The sequence below is a fragment of the Cololabis saira genome, chromosome 4 (genome assembly GCF_033807715.1).
Source record: "Cololabis saira isolate AMF1-May2022 chromosome 4, fColSai1.1, whole genome shotgun sequence".
NCBI classification, from domain to species: Eukaryota; Metazoa; Chordata; class Actinopteri; order Beloniformes; family Belonidae; genus Cololabis; species Cololabis saira.
The window spans coordinates 48,303,263-48,330,558 of record NC_084590.1 but is presented as its reverse complement, the minus strand read 5'-3'; the positions used below and the strand labels follow the sequence as shown (position 1 = coordinate 48,330,558).

General features: G+C 40.0%; 2 protein-coding genes across 4 annotated transcripts in view; one reads left to right on the top strand and one right to left on the bottom strand.

Annotated features, from left to right (window-relative positions):
- Positions 1-8,785, bottom strand: part of LOC133442073 (gastrula zinc finger protein XlCGF26.1-like) — a 55,792-nt gene extending 47,007 nt beyond the window's left edge. For both annotated transcript variants that reach the window (XM_061719984.1, XM_061719983.1), the window contains exon 1: positions 8,660-8,785. In XM_061719984.1, the coding sequence (XP_061575968.1) occupies positions 8,660-8,715 (56 nt within the window). In that variant the 5' untranslated portion in view covers positions 8,716-8,785. The remainder of the gene's footprint in view (positions 1-8,659) is intronic.
- Positions 8,786-11,806: 3,021 nt separating this feature from the next.
- The window catches only part of LOC133442065 (zinc finger protein OZF-like), a 30,428-nt gene continuing 14,938 nt past the window's right edge, over positions 11,807-27,296 (top strand). For both annotated transcript variants that reach the window (XR_009782510.1, XM_061719973.1), the window contains exon 1: positions 11,807-12,239. Coding sequence is in view for 1 of the 2 variants with exons in the window: in XM_061719973.1 (XP_061575957.1) it covers positions 11,895-12,239 (345 nt within the window). In the remaining variant the exon portion in view is untranslated. The remainder of the gene's footprint in view (positions 12,240-27,296) is intronic.

The following is a 27,296-nucleotide window of genomic DNA, read 5'->3' as shown; positions in this document are numbered from 1 at the left end:
TTAACCCCACATTCTGAAAAACCAGCCGTTTCCGTCTAACTTTTACTTGGTTTCCATCCAGAACGGATCAGTCATGATTTAACTATTTCTCTGGGGATTTTGTCATTTAGTGGAAACATTCTCTAACTTTTAACAACTTTACATCAGGTGTTTTTGACACCTCACCCCTCATTGCAATATATATATTACCAATTCTAATTCTAATAATTATTCTTGGCATTATCATGATATACTGTTTTATAGTGAATTATCAGGGTTTTTCCTGCATTCAAAATTAGGAGGCGGCCGCCTCCGCCTAATTTCGTGCCGCCCCCAGCTCTCAAAACTTTGTTGTCATGAAAACTGTTATTTTCTGGCAGGCGTTGGACTCACTGGATGGATGTTATTTTTTTTTTTATTTTTTTTTTTTTAAGATTTTTTTGGGCTCTAGTGGCCCTTTATTGAGATGCAGACTGGAAAGGGGTAGAGAGAGAACGGGGAAGACACGCAGCAAAGGTGCACGGGCTGGATTCGAACCCGCGACCGCTGCAGGAGGAGGACTGTAGCCTCAGTATATGAGCCGCCGCTTAACCCACTGCGCCACCGAGCGGCCCTGGATGGATGTTATTTTGACTGCAGTTGCAGCATTGCGCCGCTATGGGGGGGCGCTGTTTCAACGACAGAGCACCAGCAGAAGAAGACGAAATCTCCAGGATTATTTTCCGTGTTTTTCCTAGAGATGCACCGATCAGGATTTTGAGGGCCGATCACCGATCACCGATCTCGAAAACCAGTATCGGCCGATCCCGATTTTGCCGATCACCGATCACGGGGTGAAATCCATAAATTCGTCAATATTGTTGTCTCATGTACACGACACTGACATTGTATTATTAGGTATAAAAATTAGGAGATTAGGTGTAAACTCGGCTTATAAAGAGTAAGTGTAGTTTAGTGGCTTCAGCTTTCCTGTGGTAATAATTATGTACAACATGTGACCAACACACACAGCAGACATGTCACTCTCTAAAAGTTGATACAATTTGTAAACTATAAACCTTAGTTTTCCTGTGGAAAGAGGAATTAAATCTTAAAATAAAAATTAATTATTAATTATTAAGCTTTGTGAAAGCTTTAGCGGTAGCATCCGCCGCGTGTGAGGAAACTCTTGTGAGTGAAGCAAAACTCTTCACACTAGAGCTCCACAGGTCCCTCCTGAAGCGACTGACACGACTGTCGTCCTGCATGTGGCTTTGGATGTGACTGTATATATTCTGGTAAAACTCCGACGGGATTTCATCAGTGAAATATTAACGACGCAGCAGCGCGGCACTGCGCACTGCGGATCCAAGCTGGAAACGTGTTTAAACCCGACGTCTTCTACAACAGAAAGCGGCTGAAGAGCAAAGCATATGAATTAATTACCTTACGATGTAATTCTTTATTTTTCTTCCTGTCGTTTATAAGTCTCTGTTACAGGTGTTTCAGCTGATTAGTGCCATTGCGCGCGCTCCTTTTTTTCTCTCCCTTTTTTCTGCTGCAGCCAACTTTGAAAACACAATATACTACAATATACGTGTGAAGAACTTTCAAATGTCTTATCAGCTTCGTTGTGTTGAAATTCTTTTGTAACATTACTCCTAATGGTATCTCCTTTGGACACACTTTGCAAACTGCAAATTTGTTGTCCTTCAGACATTGTAAAACTCCTCAGGACCGCTCGGTCTGAGATGCGGGAACGCCCGCGCGGGCGGGGGTTTGTTGTTGTAAACGTCATCAGATCCGCCGCTCTGAACTATTATTTTCCGATCTCCGATCAAAACCGATAGGGCCATTATCGGCCCGATCCCGATCAGGGGCCGATCGATCGGTGCATCTCTAGTTTTTCCGCTATTTGTTGTATTAAAAATCGTCGTCCTGGTTTTCCCTGGCTGTTCAAAGAGGTAAATATTGTTTTTTTTGCATCCTAGCATGTCTTGTTTATTTTTCTTATATTCGGTATATATACACAGTACTTTAAAAAGCGACCTCGCGACCAGGACAAGCAAGAGTGCAGGTGAAACGGTGCAGACAATTAACGTACAGGCAGTTAAAAAGTAATAAATCATGTTACCGACGAGATGCAGCAATTTTGTAAGGGCTGAAAGTAGTAACAAATATGCATGAAAGGTGATACCGAGGGTCAGAGTGCAGGACAGGACGAGTTGGAGAGGCGAGGGTAACGTTAAGGCTGATTTATGGTTAAATCGACGCAGAGCCTGCGGCGTAGGGTACGCGGCGAAGCGCACCGTACACCGTAGGATATGCGTTGGTGTAACGCAAAACCATAAATTAGGCTTCAGTCAGTTTCCAAGTCATTAGGAGCATCTCAACGCGAAGCCAACGTGTACGTGATTTAAACATGACTTTTTATTCATCTTTACAGATCTTCTCAAAAACACAGAGCCAGTGGGTTTGACAAACGGTGGCTGAACCAATTTACCTGCTCAGGCAAACTGAGGAAGGTTTGGTCTGTTATTTATGCCAAAAGCACTGTGACCCCACGCAGCAGGCACTATCACTATTTATGTCTGTATCAAAATAAATACAAAAATACTTAAAGCGACACTACGTAACTTTTCCACCTTAATATCATATTTCCAGAGTCATTGTGATGGTACATCAACTTCCAACAGGTTTAATGACACCTCTGTCATGATCTGAGGGGGTCTGTATCGCTTTCACTGGCACTATGTAACTTTGAGGAGCATGGTAGGAACCCTGCCACACTAAAAAACTACAAATTTTACGACCTTGACTGCTTTACGGCACACACGTCACTTCCCCCTCCTTCCCGATTCGTAGTCGAGACAAAAATGGGCGGGGCTTGGAGCGCAGAGGCTGAGCTCAGCAGAAGCTGGTGTTGAGCTAAACGAGGAGCCGGTATCATGGCCGAAGCAGCGAAAAAAACGAAGAAAATAAAAGTTTTAACGGAGCGGAGGAGGCGAAAAAAAGAAAGCGGGAGAGTAACAAGCTAAATGCCCGGTGGAGAATAAACATTGGCCCGGCGTTCACTCGCTACAAGCCCTTGTAGCGCCGTCGTCTTGGACGAGATGGTTGAAGGATGTAAAGACGTTCATCACCTCCAGGTATGCACTTTTGTCAACACCTATGTCAGTGTGTTTTACAAAAACAATTATCCTGAAACTACTACAGCTGGTGTAAGTGTTGCTACTGTATCAAATGTCAATATCTATGTAAACCTTTTGACTCTTCAGGTCTGTATATACAGATACTTATACACTGATGGTAAAAGCATCACATTTGTAGATATAGTAAAATATAGCCAGAAAAATGAAATATATAGGCAAAGTATACACTTCCAGATAAAAAGAATACACTATAAACACCATAAAAAGCATATAAAATGAATCTACTTTGTTGGAATTATATTAAAATAATATCAAGAGTAGTAAAAGAAACCTTATATGGTGTTTATAATGTGTAGTTTTATCTTGTGAGTGTATAAATATATACATTTCTCTAATTTTTCTATAGCTATACATTACTTGCTTTTACTTTCTGCATAATTACAGTGACTTCAACAAAGAAAAAAATTCAAACTTGTGATCAACAAAATATGTTGAATGATTTATAGGTCAGTAATTATCAGAAAGACATAATGTTTTTGTATCTTTATTCTCACACTCTGCAGGACTACATCAGATCTGGAAAACTTCCAGAATCACATCCTCATGCAGGGAAGGTTCTCCTACTCCAGCAGTGAATCATCAGGGAAGGTTCTCCTACACTCCAGCAGTGAATCGCACGCGGACTCTCCCAGCACGAAACATGGATGGACACAAGATCCTACTGCTACTATAGTCATTATATTTATTTACAGTAACTTCTTACACTGTTTCATAGTTCAGTTTTTATTATCAGTTCATTATTTTTAGTTTATTTTTCTACTACTATATTTACACTTGTTTACTTTATTCACAGTAATTTATCCTGTCATACAGTTGTTCATTACTGCTACTGTGATACAGATTACTTATTGTTTATAATAAGTATGTATGGGATAACTGCTGTCACTATGCAAATGACAAAGTTCAAGAATGTTCTATTTTCTGAAAGGTGTGTAAATAAAAGTCTGTCTTGTTTTGCACAAATGTCTTTATTTTAAAACACACAAAAACAACTGTACAGGAATAAATGGAACAAAAAAAAAACAATATCAAAATATTTGCAGTAATCCTCATAAAGGTTCCATTCTACAGAAGACGGCGAGCCCTGAAACCACTGTACTGTCCCATTGGGTCTGGAAAGGTGTCTCTTATTTTCCAAAGATCATGCTGCCAGAGCACAAACTGGCGATATATGCATATGATATATATGCTGCGTGTCGGTTCTGTCTTTGTGGGGGTTCAAACTGATGATGCAGAGGTAGAGGTGTTCTCACGAACAGCAGATTCCTGATAAAACAAGAGACAGAATTGTTATGATACAAATGTAAATGTAGAATTCTATGATCAATAAGAATCAAAATTAGAATGTTTTCACATACTGGGGATTCGTCTTGGGTTTTGGTAATTCTAAAATTACTGACAATATCAACAACAGACAGAGAAATAATAGTGATCATAAAAATGTGTAATTCGCAATGAGGAAGCTTTATAAAATAATAATACAATTGAATAGAATTACAGCACTAGAGGAAATAATGCAATGCGAAGAAAATGTATAGAACATTTCTAGTATTTTTCCTGAGAGCTGTAAAATTGTGCAGGGCTGATCTGCAAAATATAAGGAATGGGCATTCAGTTATTCACAGGTTATGAAGTATTTTTTTATTTTGTCAGTAAGTATGTTGGACTACTAATTTATGACGAAGTCCCTCTAAAAAAACGTGACAGGAAAAAGGTGCAGAGCGTATGAGTTTGAAGGGCGCATTATCTCGCTGAAACAACTTAATAAAACCAATTTGAACTTAGTGTTTTTCAACATCGTCATATTATATTGTTTAGCCAAAAATAGATACATTACCTCTTCATTATCCATCCTGCAAACGACCGCTGAAAACAGAAAAGTCGTTTTGATAGTCCGTCCCGTCTTCTCTCATCAAAACAAATGCAGCGGCGGGGACGGGGGTTTTCCGGCAGTACGCGCTGGTGCTCATGGGAAATGGAGTGTTCTTTCTGGTAAAGCACTACCGATTTTTGTCCAAAGGAGGCGCCAAACTCAACAAAGCTGAAAGTTCCGTTGTGCTGCTTTAATGCATGAATTGTTTTGTTTAAGGTGAAGACACTTCTGCGCAGCAGACTGAAGGAGAGACACTTGGATGATGTTGTAAGAGACCATGATGGACCAGACCAGGAGGCCTTGGACTACAAGGAGCATGAGGAGGTTCTACAGATGGAAAGATAGGAGGCTGAAATGTTCTGTCTGGATGAGAGATTTGTCAGTAAACCTGAAACCCTACAAAAAGTCAAAATCTTACCAAGACTACTTGTCTTATCCAGTCAAAATGTCACCTAAAAAGTAACTTGTTCTAGAAAACCATTTTCACTCATTTCAGTCTTGATGGTATAAAGGTTAGGGCATCTATAAGCTCGTTAGCTTCAGCCCTGACCCTTTCTTGTTTTGTTGAATGGACATTTTTCAATGATTGCTGATCGAAATAAACTCAACTTCATTTCTGTAAAAAAAATGTTCTCTTGTTCCATTGGCAGTTTTTTTTTTTTACTTTTTATTTTTGGTAAGATTGAGTTCTTATATTTGTATTTATATTTTTATGTTAGTAAAATAATGCTTTAAAGCAGCACAACGTAACTTTCAGCTTTTCTGAGTTTGGCGGCATCTTTTGGACACAAGCGGTATTGTTTTACCAGAAAGAACACTACGTTTCCCATGAGCACCAGCGCGTACTGCCGGAAAACTCCTGTCCCGTCGCTGCATTTGTTTTGATGAGAGAAGACGGGACGCTTTTCTGTTTCACCAAGTGAACAGACGGAACGCAAAAAAAAAGATGTTAAACTGCTGGAAAGGAACTGGAATTTACCGGGATACCTTAAACAAGGAAGCCAGGGAGCGGTATCCATATGAAATCCCTGGATCCATATGAAATCCCTACTGAAGAGCCATGTGTTTCAATAAATTTGTATAATAGTACAACATACAGTACATGTTTTGTATCCCTCTTACTTCTCTTTTTTTTTGACTGCTATATTATGCTGAAGAGGCTCCAAGGCGTGAGCAATGTTTTTTTTTTCCTCGTGAGATTATTTTTTTCCTCTGCAGCTACAAATAAGAGTTAATATTTTTTCCTCAACAAACTAGTTTTATCTGAAGATTGGGGTTAATCGCAGCGCAGAGAGCTGGCCAGCAACTGCGTTTAGCTGGAGAAGTGGGAATAAAACCCGTGTTTTGATCCGACCCGGAGTGTTTGTGTTTTAAGGCTGATTTATGGTCTGCGTTAAATCGACGCAGAACCATAATTCAGGCTTTACTGTGTGGAAGGTTTGGTCGTTACAGCCGCGATCCAAGCGAGCCAACGACTCTTTCACTCTTTTACTTTGTTATATCAGATACTTGGCCTCCGTGGTTCTGCCTCCGAGCAGGAAACCGTTGAAAAGTTAAACCATTAGCGATCTTTTCCCCACGTCTGTTGTGTGGAGCTGCTGCAGCCACAACACAGCAACGGGTTACCAGCTTCTCCTGAGCTCTGAGCTCCACGCCCCGCCCATTTTCGTCTCGACTACGAATCGGGAAGGAGGGGGAAGTGACGTATGCCATAAAGCAGTCAAAGTCGTAAAGATTTACAAATGCTTCCTCCAGTGCCACATTTGTAGTGAATGAATGTTCAGACTGGAGCCACACAACCACCAGGAAACAGGATTGCAGTCAATCAAATGTCCAGTTTATTTGAAATTCACAAGGTGAATGTTGGGTTAGTGCAGTTTCAGGATGATTGCCATGGTTCTAAAAGAAAGAACAAATTAAATTCTCTTGACAAATGAAATCAATTCACTCTTAAAGCATGTTGAAAAATGACCACAAATCTCTCCAATAACCAAAACATGATTCTCAATAGCAAATTTGATCAAATCTATCCATTCTTCGTGTCAGAGACACTTTAACTAAAAGGAATATAAAGAAATTACTTACATTGGAGGTAAAACCAAAAGACTCATGGCAAACACCTGAAAACCCCTCAAACACTCAGTCAAGGTGTGAATGTTTGGAGACAAAGAGGAGGAAGTGATCTTCAGACCTCCATTTATAAAGGTGGGAGGTACCAAACAGATACTGAGCCACCACTGGGTGTCTCCTCCTAGTGGAGAGGAGGGAACATGACCTGACAGTTTCTTACAATAATTGTCATATTTTTTACATATAATTTACATTCTTTGTAAATTGGTTTCTTGGGAAAAAGGGGCAGATTGAATAAGATTCTTCTTCTTTCTGCTCTCTTTCATTCAGAATTTAGGAAGGTTTGTGTTTATATTAAATTGTTTTATTTTATCAATTAATGAAATAAAGAATAAATAAATACATTTTTAATCATATTAGAACTCCCAAAATACAAAATATCTTGTAAAAAGTGTTTGCTTGAGCCAGTTGAAGGCACGGTATACCCGCACGCGTGTGCACATGACCAGGATGGTGCCACCTCTGCCTCAATTAGAGCCAGGAAAAACCCAGATTAAAATTTTTTTTTGTGTTTCACTCATAGTGACATAAACCGTCTTATTTGCTCAGTCAATATAAGTAATACAAGTTGTAAAAACAATATCCCATGCACACTCACACACTTTTTTTTGTCTTTATTCTTTATTATTTATATATTGCATTATTAGTTTGCCATCACTTTTGTAGTTATACTTTTTGTTTTTGTATGTTAATCTTGTGTTCTTTATAACACATGAAATTTTAATAACTTCAGTGGCTTCAAATAAGCCCATTGGGTTTTTTGCCTCTTCCTGCACCGTATAGTATTTATCTTTGATATTTTCTTGTATACCTTTAAAACTGTGCAAAACAATAAACTAAACTAAGCTAAGAAAGCGAGTCTTGGCTTGGAGTCTTGACAGGGCGCTCACGAAAATGGAAACATATTTAAGATTAAACAAACCTTTAAGTAAATGTATTAAAAAATGTTATAAACATACACTATTTATCCTGTTTATTACAGCTTGTTTTAAGTAGCAGCGTTAATATTGAACTCAGTTTTCCTGATTTCCTTAGTTTTCAGCAATTTGTGCTTTTTATTATTTTACCTTCTTTTCTCATAATTTTATTTCATTGTATTTGTTATTTACTGTCTAATTATCTCTTGCCTTTTTTAATGTTGATGTAAAGAACTTTGAATTACCTTGTGTTGAATTATTGAACAAATAAACTTGATTCCATTGTCGGACATGAGGCAAACAACGCCCATAACTATGCTTTTTTTCCCTTTTTCTTTTAAATTCTGGTACAAATAGGTAACTTTCTTTCATATTGCTGGAGTTTTAGTGCAAAAATAACAATTTGTTGGTTTGTGGGGAATGAAGTTTAGACACAAAGGGGTGAGAAACCCAGTTAAAGGAGAAAAGAGCATTTGAACTGTCCGATAATAGGCGCATGCGCGTTAGCCGCTGCTAGCCGCTGCTAGCCGCTGCTAGCCGCTGCTAGCCGCTGCTAAACGGGGCCTCACCTCTTCCCCCCCACGTTCAGGTGGATGATGTCCCCGCTCCTCACCGGGCTGAACATCCTGGAAAACCCTCGAACCTTCCGATTAATCTGCAGAAAACACGGAACAATTATCTCTTTTTTTGACGTGGATAAACTCCCGCTTCCGGTCCCGCCGAAGAACTTCCGGTTACAAGCGAGAAAACCTGGATCTGGATCAGTTAAAGACCTGGATCTGGATCAGTTAAAGTGATTTCGGCCCAATCCCAATTCTCCTTCACTCGCCCTTCTTTTCTCCACTCGCACTTCTTTTCTTCCCTAAGCCCTAAAAAAGAAGGGGGAGATTTTAGGGCACTTGAGATCTAGGGCACTTGGCCCAGGTGCCTGTCCCAATTCTCCCCCTACCCCTCGTTTCCATCCCTACCCTGATCAGGAAGCAGAGAGCCAAAAGCTGTTTTAATTTCAGCTGTAGCGCTGTTAATATGGCACTTTATTAAGTTTTAATATTTTTTCAGGTATAATGGTAACCTTAAGATCCCCAACCGGGGCTCAGTTTATCCAAATAACGCCTGTTAAGAAATTTGACCCGATGTTTTCGGAGATGAGAAGAGCCGCCGGCCCCGGGGAGCAGCCTCAGCTCACAGCCCGAGAAGAGACGTGTCCGCCCGGTCAGGCTGCTCCGTCAGCCCCGGGAGAGACACTCTCTCCCGGGACGCAGCTCTGTTGAGAATCACGCCGGCTGAAATAAATCATTTAGGAATATGTTGGTTTAATAGATGAAATCTAACAGTTGTAGCTACGCCTGTTAAGAAATTTGCTCCGAAATTTAGAGATTTCTGTCTGCCGGGTCCGGAGCTTGGGTCCGCGTTAAATCGACGCAGAGCCTACGGCGTAGGTTGCGTAACCTCCGCCGTAGGATCTGCGTTGGTGTAACGCGGAACCATAAATCCCTTTATTCTGGCGTGATCTTCCGCAACTTTATCTGAAAGTGTGTAAATTACCCAGCTAACAGCTGGATTACTTTGTGGTTTCTGAAGACTATTATATCAGAAACATCCAAAACAAATCTGACGAGTCACAGGATTATTTCTCTCTATTTCTCTGAGACCAGTCTGCCTGTTTGCCTTCGGTCGGCGAGTCAAATCGACGCAGAGCCTCTTTTTTTCATACCCCCTCGCTCGCCAAGTCAGCATCTGAAATCCCTCGATTTGAAGGGGCTATTCTCAGCCCCTAGCCCTCGTTATGCCCCCTCCCCCTAGGTGAAAAGAGGAATTGGGACACCACTACCTTCACGGGAACGCGCAAAAGTTAGGGTTAGGGAAGAAAAGGAGGGCGAGGGGGAGTATTGGGACGCACCCTTCATCTATGGAATTTGTGGTTCCTTCAATGAGTTCAGTTAAAGCTTGTGCTGTTGTTCGGGTTTTTCGGAATCCATACTGACTGTCAGATAGTAAATTGTGTTTATCTATGAAATTGTCTAATCTGTTATAAAATAGTTTTTCCAACATTTTTTTGAATTGTGGGAGAAGAGAAACAGGTCTGTAATTTGTGAAGTGGTGTTTGTCTCCAGTTTTGTACAACGGCAAAACTTAAGCTGTTTTCATGCTATTGGGGAATTGACCAGTTTGTAATGATAAGTTACAAATATGCGTCAGAGGTTTGGAGAAATTAGACTATTTTCATGTCTATTTCTTTATAGTCAGTTGATGTTTGGTTTTTGAATTTATTCACAATATCTATAATCTCCTTTTCCTCCACAGGTTTAAGGCCACTTCATCCATGTTATGTACGATCTTACTTTTTTTTATAAAATACTGCGGATAATTAATCTGCCTATAGTTATTTCTTATTATGCTGTTTACTATGTTCCATATACCCTTAATGTTATGCTTATTGTTATCTATTAGTTTGTTATAATATTCTTTCTTACAATTTTTCATAATATTAGTTAGCTTATTTTTATATTTCTTATATTTATTTTCTGCTTCAATTGTTCTGTGTTTTAGGAATTCTCTATATAATGTATTTTTCTTTTGCAGGCATTTTGCAGTCCCTTTGACATCCACTGATTATCGTTATACTTTAGCTTTCTACTATATTGTTTAATTGGACAATTTCTATCATATAGTGATTTAAATGTTCTTAAATATTCATCATATGCTTTATAAATATCATTTTCTTTATATATTAATTCCCAATGATGTGCTATTAGATCGTTTTTAAGTGCAACCATAGACTCTTCTGTCCTAACTCTTCTATGTTGTGGTTTGTTGTTCTGCTTGTTTCTCCCATAGTTGCTGTTATAAACTATAAAGACCGGAAGGTGATCACTGTTGTCATTTATTAATATTCCTCCCACTGTAATATTGTCTGTGTCATTTGTAAATATATTATCAATTAATGTGGCACAATGGGACGTGATCCGGCTTGGTCTGGTGATTTTGGGATATATACTAATACTACATAATGTATTAATACATTCCTCGGTCATTCTATAATTATTTGGATTTAGAAGATCAATATTGAAATCTCCACAGATAAACATGACTTTATGTTTTTGTTAAATGTTCCTCTATCCAGTCTTTAAATGTGTCTATATTAGACCCTGGTGTTCTGTATATTCAGCTCACAATGACATTTTTCTTTTGTTCCATACATATTTCTATTGTAATACACTCCTTCCTCCTCCGTTTGTTGTTGCAGTTCAGTTATTCGTCCAGCAGATGGCGACATTTCCCCGAATCACCGCCCGCCACATGAAGACACTCTGGGTTCTTTAGTTCTGCTTAGAGTCTCTGTATTTAAATTAAGTGCTTGTGAGTGATAGCGTTGCTGAAGAAATGTTTTTTCTGCTTTGATTATCTTCTGTCTTAAACTGAAATAAAAAGGAAGAGTTTTTTGTTGTTGATGTAATGTCACTTTCCTGCCACTTGATGTCGCTGTGACGGCTCTCCTGCAGCTGCCGGCGGAGCCCAGCGCCTGAAAGGGAGAGGAATCCACTTAATAGGTTTGAATCAAATGTAATGACGTTACATTTGATTCATACTAGATATTTGTATAATTTACTCCATCATTGTATGTTTGTTCCACACTATTGTAAACCTTGTTGGTGTTTGTTTAGCAACATTTGCTAATAAAGTTTTTAAAAAGAGGTCACGTGGTTCCGGGTTGCGTCATCACAGTTTTTGCAGACGAACTTTTAGATTGAAGATCTGCAGGATCAGAACTAAACGAGAACGAAGCAGAACCAGGACTCGGAGATGGACCGGGATCAGAACCAGGACTCGGAGATGGACCGGGATCAGAACCAGGACTCGGAGATGGACCGGGATCAGAACCAGGACTCGGAGATGGACCGGGATCAGAACCAGGACTCGGAGATGGACCGGGATCAGAACCAGGACTCGGAGATGGACCGGGATCAGAACCAGGACTCGGAGATGGACCGGGATCAGAACCAGGACTCGGAGATGGACCGGGATCAGAACCAGGACTCGGAGATGGACCGGGATCAGAACCAGGACTCGGAGATGGACCGGGATCAGAACCAGGACCAGGAGTCCAGCATCAGGACCAAAGCGGGATCTTCCTCTGCTGGTCTGCAGGTCAGTGTTCAGGTCCAGGTTCTGCTGATTCTGATCCAAACACTTTATTTGATTCCGTGTCCGTAACTTTGAACGGAACCGCAGAAAACACAAACACGTGATCTTCCTCGGAGACTTTGAAACGTGTTTCCGTCTGAATATGTGAATGTGGCGGCGACACGGACGCAGCAGTTGGAGATGCTGCTGGTTCTGGTGGAGTTTTATTGTGGTGTTGGAACACACAATCTAAAGTTAAAACACACAATCTAAAGTTAAAACACACAATCTAAAGTTAAAACAGTTGGAGATGCTGCTGGTTCTGCTGGAGTTTTATTGTTGTAATAATCAGACCACGAGGCAGCGTGAGGTAAACTGAATAAAACTTTATTTAGGTCCGTCAGGCACCATTCCTATCAGTCCTACAGCACCACCTACTGGTGCCTTCCAGTACTGCACATACATGACATCTCCCTTTCTTTAGACTTGTTTTCTTTTTTTGTAATATACAAACTCAGTTTCATAACAATAATGTGTTAACATACTTAACTGTTTCTCTCATCTGTACTCCAGCTATTAACTCAGTTTCTACTAATATCACATTATAAACCACAACACAGTTGTCTATAAATTTGCAGCTAATTAGTAGGTCATTTCAATAGGACATCAGAAACATTTTGGAACAGATTTCTTTTAACATGTGTCCTTATTCTTTAAATCTTAGAGGAACTCTTATTAGCCTCCCATAACGTGTGGTTTTCACAGTTTCATTTGTTTTGTTCAACATGGGTGTGACAACAGGTGATGGAGACTTTGCTGCAGGAAACTGTTTCTCAGGTAAGAGTCTCTCCTGGACACCCTCACTGCGTTCAGTTTCTCTTCCTGCAGATTGTTTATTTTCCATCAGCTGCGGTGGATCATGTATGTTGTCGTCAGTCTCTGTTGGTCGTGTTACGGTCCAGTTTTCCTTTGTTTTCAGAATGTCTCTTCTGTTCCTTCTGTAGATTTGGTCCTTGTCTGTCTGAACAATGTAGGACCTTGGCTTATCAAGTGTGTTCAGAATAACAGCAGGTTGCCACGTGTTCTGCTGTCTGATTCTCACTCTTTCTCCTTCTTTCACTTCTGGTAGGTTCCTCGTGCCACGATCAAAGTAGCTTTTATGCTTGTTTTGTCTATTTATCAAACAGTTTCTTACTTGTTTGAAGACTTGGGGCTGCAGCAAGCTATTTGACACTGGAAGCTTTGTTTTTAATCTTCTACCCATCAGAACCTGTGCAGGAGAATGATTTACTCCACTCAGTGGTGAGTTCCTGTACTCTAAAAGAGCAATGTATGGTGCGTGTGACTGTCCTGTGCTTTTTTTAGCAGACGTTTCACTGTTTGAATGGTTCTTTCGGCTTGGCCATTTGATTGAGGAAACTCTGTGTATGTATGAACTCTCAGCTTTTTGCAAACTCCTGCATTTCTCCACTGACTAGTTGCCTTCCATTATCAGAGAAGAGTTCATCAGGCACACCATGTCTGGCAAAAATAGATTTCAAAGCAGTTATGATGTGTTTGCTTGTTGTACCGCTTAATTTTATGATTTCAGGGTACTTGGAAAAGTAGTCCACACAGAGAATGTATTCAGCATAATTAAAATGGAATAAATCCATTCCCACCTTTGACCAAGCTCTCTCTGGGACTGGAGGATATCAGGGGCTCTCTTGGATTTTGATTTCTGTGCTTGTTGCACACTGCACATTTCTGTTTCACATCTTCAACTCTTTGGCCATCCCTGGCCAAAATAGGATATCTCTGGCCCTTTCCTTACTTTTCACAATTCCCATATGAGATTCATGAATTTTCTCCAACATCTCTTCTCTCAACTTTACTGGCACAATCAGTTTTGAATTTTTGAACACAAGTCCATCAGAGTATGCTAACTCTTCTCTAAAAGTCCAGTACTGTTGTAGTTCCTCTGGAACTTGTCTCCTTGACTCTGGCCATCCGTCCTGTATTGCTGCTATAAGCAGACTCAGCGTCTCATCCTGTCGTGTGGCCTCTTTGAACGGACTCAGCTTCTCCTCTGAAACTGGTAGCTGTTGGGCTACGTAGCATGTAGCTCACCTCCAACTCCTTCTTCTGTGTGACATCTGGGAGATCTTTCAGACTGGCTCTGCTTGTAAGTCACTTGTAGGCTGTATTTTTGAAGCCTCATTAACATCCTCTGCAGCCTGGCTGGTGCCTTGTGAAGAGACTTTTTAAAGATTGTCTCCGAGGGTTTGTGATCCGATTCAACCTGCACAGATCTCCCATACAGGTATTGGTGAAATCTTTCACAGCCAAAAACAATAGCAAGCAGCTCTTTTTCAATTTGAGCATATCGTTTTTCACAATCTGTTAGCGACCTGGAGCCATATGCTATGGGATGTCCTTCTTGTAAGATTACTGCTCCTAGACCACTTGTGCTCGCATCAACAGAGAGTATGACAGGCTTTTCCACATCATAATATTTCAGCACTGATGTGTTACTCACAAGTTCCTTGAGAGAAGCTCTTTTGTTGTCCGTGTTCCCAGTGCCAGATAGTGTCTCCTTCCAGTAGCCTCCTGAGTGGTGCAGACTCTTCCCAGAGATTTGGGATGAATTTGGCGACATATTGCACCATTTCCAAGAATCTCTGCAGTTCTGTTTTGTCTTGTGGCTCTGGTATTCCTTGTATGGCTCTCAATTTCCCCATGTCTGGTTTCAGTCCATCTTTGCTCAATACATGTCCGATGTAGCTGATTTCATTTAATCCAATTTTGCATTTGTCCCTGTTGAGTTTCATGTTTATGCTTCTCACTCTGTCCAGTAGCTTTCTCAATCTGTTGTCATGTGTCTCTTGGTCTTCACCCCACACCAGAATATCATCAACAACATTTACCACTCCTTCAAGTCCTTCTAGATGTTTCTCCAAACATCTCTGAAAGACTTCTGGCGCTGAGGATATGCCAAAAGGAAGTCTCTTAAATCTGTACCTTCCCAGCGGTGAGTTGAAAGTGAAGAGTTTGGAGCTTTCTAAACTAAACTAAAGTAAACTCTCCTCATCTAGCTGGATCTGCCAGTAGCCATGATTGGCATCCAAAACAGAGAAAACCTTTGCGTTAGGCATTTCTGCTACTACTTCCTCAACTGTCTTGAGAGGATAGCGTTCTCTTTTTATCGCCTTATTTAAATCTTGTGGATCAATACATATTCTGATTTTGTGTGGTTTCACCACGGTCACCATGCTGCTCACCCAATCTGTGGGCTCTGTTTGTCTCTCTATGACATCAAGGCTTTCCATTCGTTTCAGTTCTTTCTCAATGTCCTTTTTTAAAGCGACTGGAACTTTTCTTGGCAGATGTATCACTGATGAAACTTCAGGATCTACTTGAATACGGTGACTTCCAGGCACACAGCCTAGTCCTGTGAATAAATCTTCATATTCACACAAGATGTCTGTCTGTATTTTTCTTGTCATTCCATAGATCCTTTTCACCATTCCTAGTTCAACACTAGACCCGCCTCCCAGTATTGCTGTTACTTCTTGCTTTATCACTTGAAATGTTATCTCATACTGTTTGTCTTTGAATAAGCATTTAATGTTCTTCTGCCCCAGTGGCTTTTCTTTCTGTCCAAAAACACCCACTAGCTTGAAGCTTGACTTTTTCAATTTGTCATCACTCAGTTTCAGCTTTTCTAATTCACTCTTTGACATGACGTTACAGTCAGCACCTGTATCTATCATCACTGTGATTTGCTGGTCTTTCACATTCACAGTCTCTTTCCAGACTTCTCTGCCACTTTTCACAACCACTTTGTTCACACGCTTGTCTTTTTCATTAACATGCACTGGCCCAATGAACATGTCATTTTCATCATTACTTGCTGTGTCACATTCAACACCTCGTACTTTCCGGCGGTTATCCGTCTGTCCGCCACTCATGCACATCTTGGCGTAGTGATTTTTACGGTGACATTTGTTGCAGGTTTGACCATATGCTGGACATTGTCTTGCTTCATGTTTGTACCCGCATCGTCCACAATCTGCATGTGATCTTTCCTTCTTTGTTTGTGGCCTGTCTTTCTTTTGCTTGTGTTGTTTGTATATTTTTTGAACTTGCACGTCATTCTCTTCATGTAGCTTTTTTAGCTGGCTTCGGCTAACTTCTGCTGCACGGCAAATATCAACAGCTCTTTGTAGCGTTAGCTCGGGCTCTCTCAGCAATCTGACTCGGATCTGATCATTTGTAAAACCACAGACAATCCTGTCTCTGATCAGTGACTCCGTCATATCTCCAAATTCACAGTCTCTTGCTTTATTTTTAAGATCTGTGACGTAAGCATCAATGGATTCAGCATTTCCTTGCACTCTGGTATTAAACAAATGTCTCTGGAATGTTACGTTTTTCCGCGGTTCACAGTACCTTCTGAACAGCTCTTTTAAGCCTTCAAGTCCATCAACATCTTCATCAAACTCAAAAGTATTGAAAACCTTGAGAGCATCGTCTCCTGCGACGTGAAGAAATGTGGTACATTGTACTTTTTCCGACTCCTCGGAGACTCCACTTGCAATGAGATAAATCTCAAACTTTTGTATCCATACCCTCCAACTTTCTGCAAGATTGCCTTCTAAATTTAATGTCCCCGGAGGTCTTTGGTGGTCCATCCTTCCGTCTTTTTAGTCAATTTCTGACACCATGTAATATATCAGACCATGAGGCAGCATGAGGTAAACTGAATAAAACTTTATTGACCTCCGTCAGGCACCAGTCCTATCAGTCCTACAGCACCACCTACTGGTGCCTTCCAGTACAGCACACAAACATGACAATTGTGATGTTGGAACACACAATCTAAAGTTAAAACACATAATCTAAAGTTAAAAGACACAATCTAAAGTTAAAAGACACAATCTAAAGTTAAAACACACAATCTAAAGTTAAAACACATAATCTAAAATTAAAACACACAATCTAAAGTTAATGGGAAAGTTTCGTTTTTTACAACCTGGACCTTATTTCTGGCATTTTTTATGGTCGTATACTCACCAAGAAAAGTTTGGTGTCATTTGGAGTCCTTCGGAAGATATTAGGAGTTTTGTGCGAGCCGCTTATCCATATAATGGTAGCGAATGGGGGCACAGCGGGACACAGACGATGCAGCGTCTAAATAACACATTATTGCTGCAAAACTCGTTCATTTCTTTTATGAATCACTAGATCTGCTTCCAGGACCTGTTGTCTACATCCGGGGCTGTGTGTGTAACAAATAAATCAGTTTGTAAACAAGACCTCTGACCTGCATGACGTCATCTCTGTGCGCGCATCGCAGACACAGCTCTGTGTACAGCTGGAGTTCGCTACTGTTAGTTATTTGAAACATGTCTGAATATTTGTCAAATTCTGAGGTTGTGGACGACGACTTTGAATATGATGGACGTCCTTACCGTTTTGAGCCAGAGTATACGGCTGTACTTACTAGCAGTCACGTTAGCAAAGTCTAGCTGTACCTGTCCGGGATGCGCGCACAGAGATGACGTCATGCAGGTCAGAGGTCTTGTTTAAAAACTGATTTCCTTGTTACACACACAGCCCCGGATGTAGACAACAGGTCCTGCAAGATGCCCAGAAGAAGATCTAGTGATTCATAAAAGAAATGAACAAGTTCCGCGGCAATAATGTGTTATTTAGACGCTGCATCGTCTGTGTCCCGCTGTGCCCCCATTCGCTACCATTATATGGATAAGCGGCTCGCACAAAACTCCTAATATCTTCCGAAGGACTCCAAATGACACCAAACTTTTCTGGGTGAGTATACAACCATAAGAAATGCCAGAAATAAGGTCCAGGTTGTAAAAAACGAAACTTTCCCTTTAAAACACACAATCTAAAGTTAAAAGACACAATCTAAAGTTAAAAGACACAATCTAAAGTTAAAACACATAATTTAAAGTTAAAAAACACAATCTAAAGTTAAAACAAAAACACAAAATTTAAAGTTAAAACACACAATCTAAAGTTAAAACACATAATCTAAAGTTAAAACACACAATCTAAAGTCTCCACCAACTCGTGAGTGTCTGCAGTTCTGGAAACATCTGGTTGGTTCTACAACCGAGTAGCAGCAACATCTCCAGAGCAGCGGGGTTTGTTGGAGCTCCTATCCCGGGAGGGAGATGCCGCCGGCGGGTTAAAGTGGAGGGAGATGCCATTATTAGCACAAAACCCGCCGTAAAAGGCTGCGTTTTAAATGAGTGGCATAAAAACCGGCGTTTTCTGCTGTCCATGAACGCCAGTAAAATATATGGCAAGCCATAAGGGCCAAAAACCGGTCATGAATGAATGCGCTGCCGAACAAAGGCATAGGGGTGTAACGCTACACTAATCTCAGGATACGATATTGAGGTCACGATAACGATACGATATTATAGCAGTATTTTTTTAACAACCTTTGAATGAGGAACATATGACTGGAAAAAAAAAATGTTATATGAAACGCATAAAATACAAAACAATGGTGTGCCCTATTGTTACAGTTTGTAATGCTTTATAACTGTTTAAGTTTTAAAGAGAAAGCCAGGCCAACCATTTTCCACAAACTGAACTAAAAGTAAATGTCAGGTTTGCATTATGCATCTTCAGTTTCATACAATTAAAAATATTTTGCCACAAACTGAATAGTTTCTCTCATGTATGATTTGACTTTTTTCTTTTCCAGAAATTTAACAACTAAAATTAAATAAATTAATAAAAGTAAATACATACAATTTTACATCATAAAAAAGATTGATTCATGCTCACCTTACATGTTACAGCCCTTGGCATCAATAAGACTGCGTTGAGTTCAACTGGTACAATTCTTTTATTTCTCCATCGAGTACCGTGAAACTAAAAAACAAATATAACAAATTATCAATATTTGCACATGTTAAAACACTTAAGTTTACACATTTAACACTTTAATACATTTACGTTTACATTTTCTTTAAAACCCAAACACATACCTCGCTTCGCCTACCAAGGGTGCAAACTTTCCACATCTAAACAATGACTGGCAACAGGTACCCCAACCAAACTGCACTTGAAAGAAATACAACAAAAAAAAACACTTCACATGAATCATGCTAGAAACAAACAAACCAAAACAGCATGGTAGACAAATTAAAACTTACTTGCTTCTCTGCTCCCCTTTCCTCCCTACTCAAGCTGACCTGCTCTCCAAGTGAATGTGGCCATCACAGGTGTGTGCCAATTAGCATTTATAAACTCCAGTGGTGAACCCAGGAACATGCATTATGTATACCAAACCAGCTCAGCTGGCCACTAACACTCCCACCAAATCATAACATGATTAAACTTAACCAAACAACAAAAGTTACTCATGTATGATTTCACAGCTGGCCACAAACTCGATATGCGGATCACCATGTAACCAGTCAACATTATGTCTGATAGGAGTTACCTTTCTGAACAAATGAATCACCTTCAAGCAAAAGTACTAGTTTTTGAATAGGCTGTTCAATAATTGAGGGTTTTGAGGGAAAGTCCTTTTTCATTGCTGACTTGCGCTCACCAACTTGAACCTTGACCCGACGAACCAATCCATCAGACCCTTCTGTAGTTTCAACCACTCGTCCCAAGTACCACTCATTTCTTGGAAGAGTGTCCTCCTTAATAATGACAATATCATCAAGCATTATGAACTGCACGAGAGGACAAACACGTGATGATAAGCCCATATCTCTTGATCTCCTTACGACCATTCTTTATAGTGAAAGGGCCAAAACAATCCATCCCACAGAATGTAAATGGAGCTGAGATTTCACAGCGTTCCTTTGGGAGACTGGACATTTTTTGTTCTTCCACTGGTCTCCTTTGCCTACGGCACAGCACACATTTGCATAACTTCGAAACTGTTTTTTTGATTTGATTTGATTTGTTTATTTGCACAACATAAAAAAAAACGGTACAAAAGTTTAAATAAACATAAAAAAACATGAAAATATGTGCAGGTGAGAAAGGAAGCCCTAAATGGGCTTATTCAAAGTTCTCACCAGGAAAAATAGATTGTATTGAACTAATAGCAAGAACAAAAAAAACAAACAAAAAAAAAAAAAAACAGCATTCAAAAAAGATGGATATAAACAGACAATTTCTCGGTGTGCACGTGCAGAAGTGAGTCCACATTAAGAGGAAGCACTTCTAGACGCTTGGTCAATAAGGCTGGTCTTCAATCTCTGTTTAAAACTATTAATAGACAGTGAAGATTTTGCGATAAGTATATGAGAGTTCCAGAGTGAGGAACCTCTGTCTTTGATGGAGAACTGAGTGCTATTGGTACGACTGAATGAAGAATGGAGATCCTCAAATTGTCTGGTATTATAGTTATGAATTTGCGAATTGGTCTTAAAAAAATCTTTGAAAGTACTTGGAAGCCTATTTGCAAGATAAGTGCATTTGTAAATGAAAGCACATGATTGGAGTATGTTAATATCATAGATGGATAATAAATTTAATTTTTTAAACAAAGGGGCAGATGGGGCCAAATAGGAGGCAGAAGTAGCTATTCTTACAAATTTCTTTTGAGTAATGAGTAATTTGTGTAGATTTGATGAATATGTGCTTGCCCAAACAATGTTGCCATAAATGAGATAAGGATAAATTAAACTGTAATACAGAGTAACGAGACAAGCCTGATGGACCAAACCTCTGATTCTTCTGATGATACCAAGGGATCTAGAGATTTTGTTAGTTACAGAATGTATATGCTCTTTCCAGGACAAATTCTCATCCACAAAGACACCTAGAAATTTGGTGGATGAAACCTGATTGATTGCAATACCACCAATAGAAATCTTAGCTTTTTGCGGACAATATTTTTTGTTTTTACTTGCAAATACAATAAAATTAGATTTGTTAACATTTAACGACAACTTGTTTGCAAGGAACCATTTTGAAAGCATTGCTATACCAGAATTAGCTTGCTCAATAAGTGAATCAAAATTTCTGTGAGTTAGTATCAAATTGGTATCATCAGCAAATAAGATTGGTGTAAAGGATGAAGATACAGTAGCCAGGTCATTTACATAAATGAGAAATAAAAGGGGTCCTAGTATTGATCCCTGAGGGACTCCACACGACATCTTAACATTGGACGAAAAACAACCGTTGGCATGCACATATTGTTCACGGTTATGAACATAACTAGACAACCATTTCAAAGTAATATCATGGAAACCATAATGATGTAATTTGTCAAGTAAAACAGTATAATCCACAGTATCAAAGGCTTTGGAAAGATCTATGAAAATGCCGAGAGCAAATTCTTTATTATTAATAGCAGTATAGATTCTTTCCACCAGTTGTAAAAGGGCCATATCTGTGGAGTGATTTTTTTCTAAAACCATATTGATGCTCGTATAAGATATTGTGTTTGTTTAGATGGTGCAACATTCTGTTGTAAACCAGTTTTTCCAATATTTTTGAGAAACATGGTAAAATTGATATGGGGCGATAATTATTAAAGATTCTTGGATCTCCAGATTTGTGCAGGGGAATAACTTTGGCAATTTTTAAGTCTTGAGGAACCTCCCCAAATTGCAGAGATAAATTGAAAATATGCATAAGGGGTTTACTAATTGAGAAAGACACTGATTTAACCAATGAAGCAGCAATATCATCGTGACCAGCTGCTGATATCTTCAAATTAGAAATTAAATCTAAGACCTCTGTTTCGTTAGTATCTTCAAACTGTAAAATAGTAGGGAAATTGCCCTTAATGTAATCTAAATGATTACTACTTGAAACTCCCATATCCTTTGAGAGAGAAGAACCCACATTTGCAAAGAAACTGTTAAATTCATTTGCTATATCGGTAGGGTTATCATGTATCTTTTTACCATTCTTAAACTGAGATGGGAGAGGGGCAGTACACTTTTTTTTGTTGAGAAGTTCGTTGACAACCTTCCAGGTGGACCTAATGTCTGACGATTCTCTGAATTTATTTGAAAAGTACAGTTTCTTAGACATCCGCAATAGATGGATGTATTTATTTTTTTTATAGATTGCAGAATTCAGTGGAGTAGGATTAGTAAGAAATTTTTTATACAATTTGTTTTTTATCATAGAGGATCTTTTGAGACCTGTTGTAAACCAGGGCTTCCGAAGACCTTCACCAGTTTTCTTCCTGGGTTTAACCAGGGGAAAACAATGATTAAAGGCAGAATTAAAATAACTCATAAATGACTGATAAGCAAGTTGGACAGAAGAATGTTCATAAACATCGTCCCAGGTAATGTTGTCAACCAACCTCTGAAACTTCTCTGTATTTCTTTTGTTAAAGATTCTAAATTTAAAGTTGTAGTTATTTTCCACATGTTCACTTTTAATTGGCAAAGAAATATGGAATACAGGAAAGTGATCCGATATATCTGTTATCAGAATACCTGAATGGGCAACATTATTCAAAGAATTTGTGAAGATATTGTCAATAAGAGTGGCAGAATAAGTGGTCACTCTTGTTGGTCTATAAATCACAGGAAAAAAACAGTTAGAGTACATGGTATTAAGGAATTCAGTAATTGCTGCATGTTTCTTAAATAAGTCAATGTTCCAGTCCCCTAATAAATAACATAATTTGTTTTCTTTATTGATTATGTCTAATGTTAATGCAATATTATCACAAAAAGTGTTTAGATCTGAATCCGGGGGTCGATAGACACATCCCACTATAATATTTTTGCCATCAAAAAGTGAACATGAAGGTATTTCGACAAAGAGAGACTCCATCTCAGCTGCTTGATGCTTGAAAGCAAGATCATCCCTAATAAAAAATTGAAACTTGTTGTGAATGTAAATTGACACACCACCACCCACTCTCTCTGATCTGTAGGAGTGAACAGCATTATATAATGACAAATCATACTGAGATTTAGTAGCTTCTGAGAGCCACGTTTCTGAGAGAGCAATGATAGAAAATTCATGATTCAGTGAGGATAAATAATTAACAAAATTGTCATACTTATCATGACTATTAAGGCTTTGTACATTTAGGTGAAAAGTAGAAAACATAGAGTGAGAGTTGATACTCACTTTAAATGTATTAAATGTTTTAATATTATAATATTCACTTGTAATAGATCTGTTTGCATATTTAAGACAATTCAGATCAGGATCAATGTTGATGTTATATTTATTATTAGTATCTACTTCAACGAGATTGAAAATCTTATCCTTAAGAAAATTACAAAGATCTTGAGTGTCATCCTCTGTTGTTAGAGCTACAGCTTCAGCAGAAGATGGCAGCTCAGATTCTGTGTTGTTTATACCTAGGGGGGGGATATTACCCAAGAGTGTATTAGCCATAACAAAAAAAAAAGGAAAGAAAAAGAAAACATTAACAGATAAAATCACATTTATACACCATTGACTCAGTCAGCCTCACTTTACAGCAGAGGCCGATGTGCGGGAAGGGGGGTGAGAGATCAGCCGATCGTTTTGCTCCCACCTAGTGCCCAAAATCCATTTGCCCGTAGCTCCATCAAGGTTTGATTTCGGCCTTGGTGGCATACTTGGCTGTGAAAGTGGGACAAAATCAGCTCGGTGATGTGGCTGTCTTTTGGAAGAATAATGGGGTGCTTCTGTTCTTCACTGAGGATTGAACCTTTAAGCCTTCCACCAACACGAAGAAGTCCTTCCTCCAGGATGGGGTTAAGCCTAAAGAGTGGACTTGACTTTGGAAAACTGGATCCCTGAGGCTTTCCTTGAAGAAGCTTTAGCTCAGAAGAGAAGGCTTGTTGCTGTAGTAGATGTGAAACTTCCTCAGCAGCTCTCTTGTGTTCTGCTACAGTCACAAGGTCAACATGCTTTAGCTTTGAACCAAGCCTCTGTATTCTTGCGACCACTTTAAGGAGTGTGGTCCAAGAAGAAAACCTCTCCAGCCGACCCAAGATATCTGCCTGTTCACTGACTTGAGTTGCAGACACATGAGCAGATTTGACCTCAGGGTCACCAGCCAGAAGCTTAATAGAGGGCTTAGATGTTTGAAGTACCTCTGGTTCCCATAGAAACTTGGGACTGGATAACCAGCCAGCTGAAGGGATGTCTGCAGGATGGAGGGCCTTGTATTGCTGTGCCAGGTACTTCAGACCAAAGTTGGCACATCCAGGTGAGGAGGTGGCACCAAAGAGATGAACTGTCATCCGATATTCTCGTGGTTCACTTTCCAACTTCCCACTTTCCCACCAAAGGAACCTTAAGTAGTTGCGAGCTTCTGGGAAAACACGAAATTGATGGAACATTTTTTCAATGTCACAGACTACAGCAACCTCCTCCCTTCTGAAGTGGCACAAAACTCCCACCAGTGAATTTATCAAATCCGGGCCCGTAAGTAAGGTGTCATTCAGTGAGATGCCATTAAACTTTGCTGAGCAATCAAACACAACTCTTAGTTTATTTGGCTTCCTTGGGTGGTACACCCCATGGTGGGGAATGTACCATGCAGTTTCTCCCTCCAAAACTGCAGGGACTGGCTCTGCATCACCTCTGCTGATCATTTCTTCCATAAAGGCAGTGTATTGGTCATGATAGTGCTTGTTGGCAGATAACTTCCTTTTCAGGTGTTGCAGCCTTACAGCAGCTAGCCTTTTATTATTTGGCTGACTTGGTGGGCTGTTATTTTTAAATGGGAGGGGCATTTGATAGGGTCCATCCTTTTCTTGCTTAATATTATCACTCAGAGAATGTATGAACCGAACATCATCTTGAGACACATACTTGTCCCCATGGCTCCTTTCATTGAAGTCTGACTCCAGAGACTTTAACACATCTGTGACAGTGGGCACAAGCTGTTCTTTAACTGCAACACGATGCACAAAACTATGGCTCCCCCGTCTATCCATGTGAGGGTTGGCTGACCCTATGATGCTCCAGCCGAGAGCAGTTCGTTGAGCGAAGGGCTCATTTCTGTCACCCATAATAACCTCTAGGGGGGCTAAGGCTGATGGGCAGTTATAGCCAATAAGGAGTCCCACCCCACAATCTTGAAGTGGTGGTAACTTGTTGGCCAGATGGCTGAGGTGAGGCCACTGAAGTGCTGTAGTTTTGATGGGGATGTGGGATTTATCTACTGGTATGAAGTCCCGTGTGTAAGCCTGCTGTATTTGAATGTATGCTTCAGAGTTAAGTCCACGAACTTGAAAACCACCAGCGGTTTTACTGGCTATGATGGTATCAACAGCTGTCATTGTGCTTAATTTAAGCTGCACCGGCTGAGTTTTCACATTCAGTTCTAGAACTAAATCTTCCAGAATAAACGTGGAGTCGCTCTGTGTGTCGAGAAGAGCATAGGTAAGTACTTCTCTCCGGGGTTCTGTTATTGAGGACACAAAGACAGGAACAATACTGGAGGTGGCAAAAGCATGTTGAGTCAAGGCATGGGACATAACTGTGTGGACGTCATTGTTTACGTGGTCCCCTGTGGCAACAGAGTCATTACTTGTCATTTCTGCAGGTCTCACATTTTCTTGATGCAGACAGGTGGGATGACGTCTACCGCAAGTGCTACAAGTGTGCCGCCTTTTGCAGTCCTTGGCACTGTGCCCCTTTCTCAAGCATCCAAAGCATAAATTATATTCATGAATGAAGGCTCTTTTTTCCTCCATGGATTTTGATGCAAAGGCTGAGCATGTAGCAATACCATGTGCTTCACCTTTGCAGAATAAACATGATGGCCTTGGTTTTAAACTTTCGGGTGTTGCCGAGATGGAGCCATTCATTTCAGTGCTTGTGTTGAATGTTTTAGCTCTTCTTGATAACCCCTCATCACTTGTTTTCATATTTATCATGAAAGGGGAGGCGATGGGATTACAAGCAATTCTGGCTTCCTTTTGCATGAACTTTGTGAAATCTAGGAAGCTTGGATAATCACCGGATCGATCCAACTCTTCAACAACACTTCGACTCCATCTGTACACCAACCACTCAGGTAATTTCTTAAGAAGTTTGTGATTTTCTTCACAGTCATCAAGGATGGACAGGCCTTTAACATGTGGTATAGCTTCAGCACAGCCTTGAAGAAAATCTGCAAACTCTCGTAGTGCTCTTGAGTCGTTAGCTATCTTTGGCCAGTTCGTGAGTCTCTCCCTAAAGGCTCTTCGGACAATAAATGAACTGCCATACCTGTCCTCTAAAACAGCCCAGGCACCACGGTATGCATCTTCTGAGTTGCGGTAAAAGAAACCTTCCACAGCCTTGCGCGCCTCTCCTGCTAGATGACTCTTCAAGTAGAGCATTTTCTCACTTGCTGGGAGGGGCTTCTGATCAATCAGGGCCTTAAAGGATACTTTCCAATCTATGAACTTTAAGGGGTCACCTGTAAAAATTGATGGCTCTGGGATCGGTAAACGGCTTAAAGCAAAGGCATTTGTCATTGCTTGAGTCAAAATGGCTTCCTGAGCAACACTGGCATCTTCCTGAGTTGGTTTTAGGGGTGCTGCATCTCGAGGCACAAAGGGCGTAGCTACTGGATTTAGGAAAGGTTTGTAATCAGTGTTATGGCTGTCAAGAAAAACCTTGTCACTCGCTTTATCACCTTCTCCAGATGCATCAAAGTTGTTATATGCTCTCACACGTGCCTCTGCAACCTTGACTTCACTGTCAGCTTGCAGCTGCTGCAACTTTGATTTTTCCTCCTCCAGCTTTAATTTCATTTCAGCCTCCTTTTGTTTGATTTCTGTTAGCATCTCTGTTTGCTTTAATTTCCATTCAATCTCCAGTTTGTCCAGCTTTGCTTGTTGAGCATGCAGCATTTGAATAGCCTTTGATTGTTCCACTTTGGCTGCAAGTTCAGCCTCAGCGTCAGCTCGTTTGCTGGAGGACCTGGAGATGGAGCTTACTTGATCATCAGATCCTTTAAGAGACTGTGAAACCACTGTTTCCGTGTTGGTTCTCCCAAAAACAGATCCATATTCCCTTTTATTTAGCTGCATCCTTACTCTCTCCTTCTCAAGGCAATCATTGAAAGTCACTTCAACACTTTCCATTCATTTATTTACAAGGTCACAAATCTCAGATGAT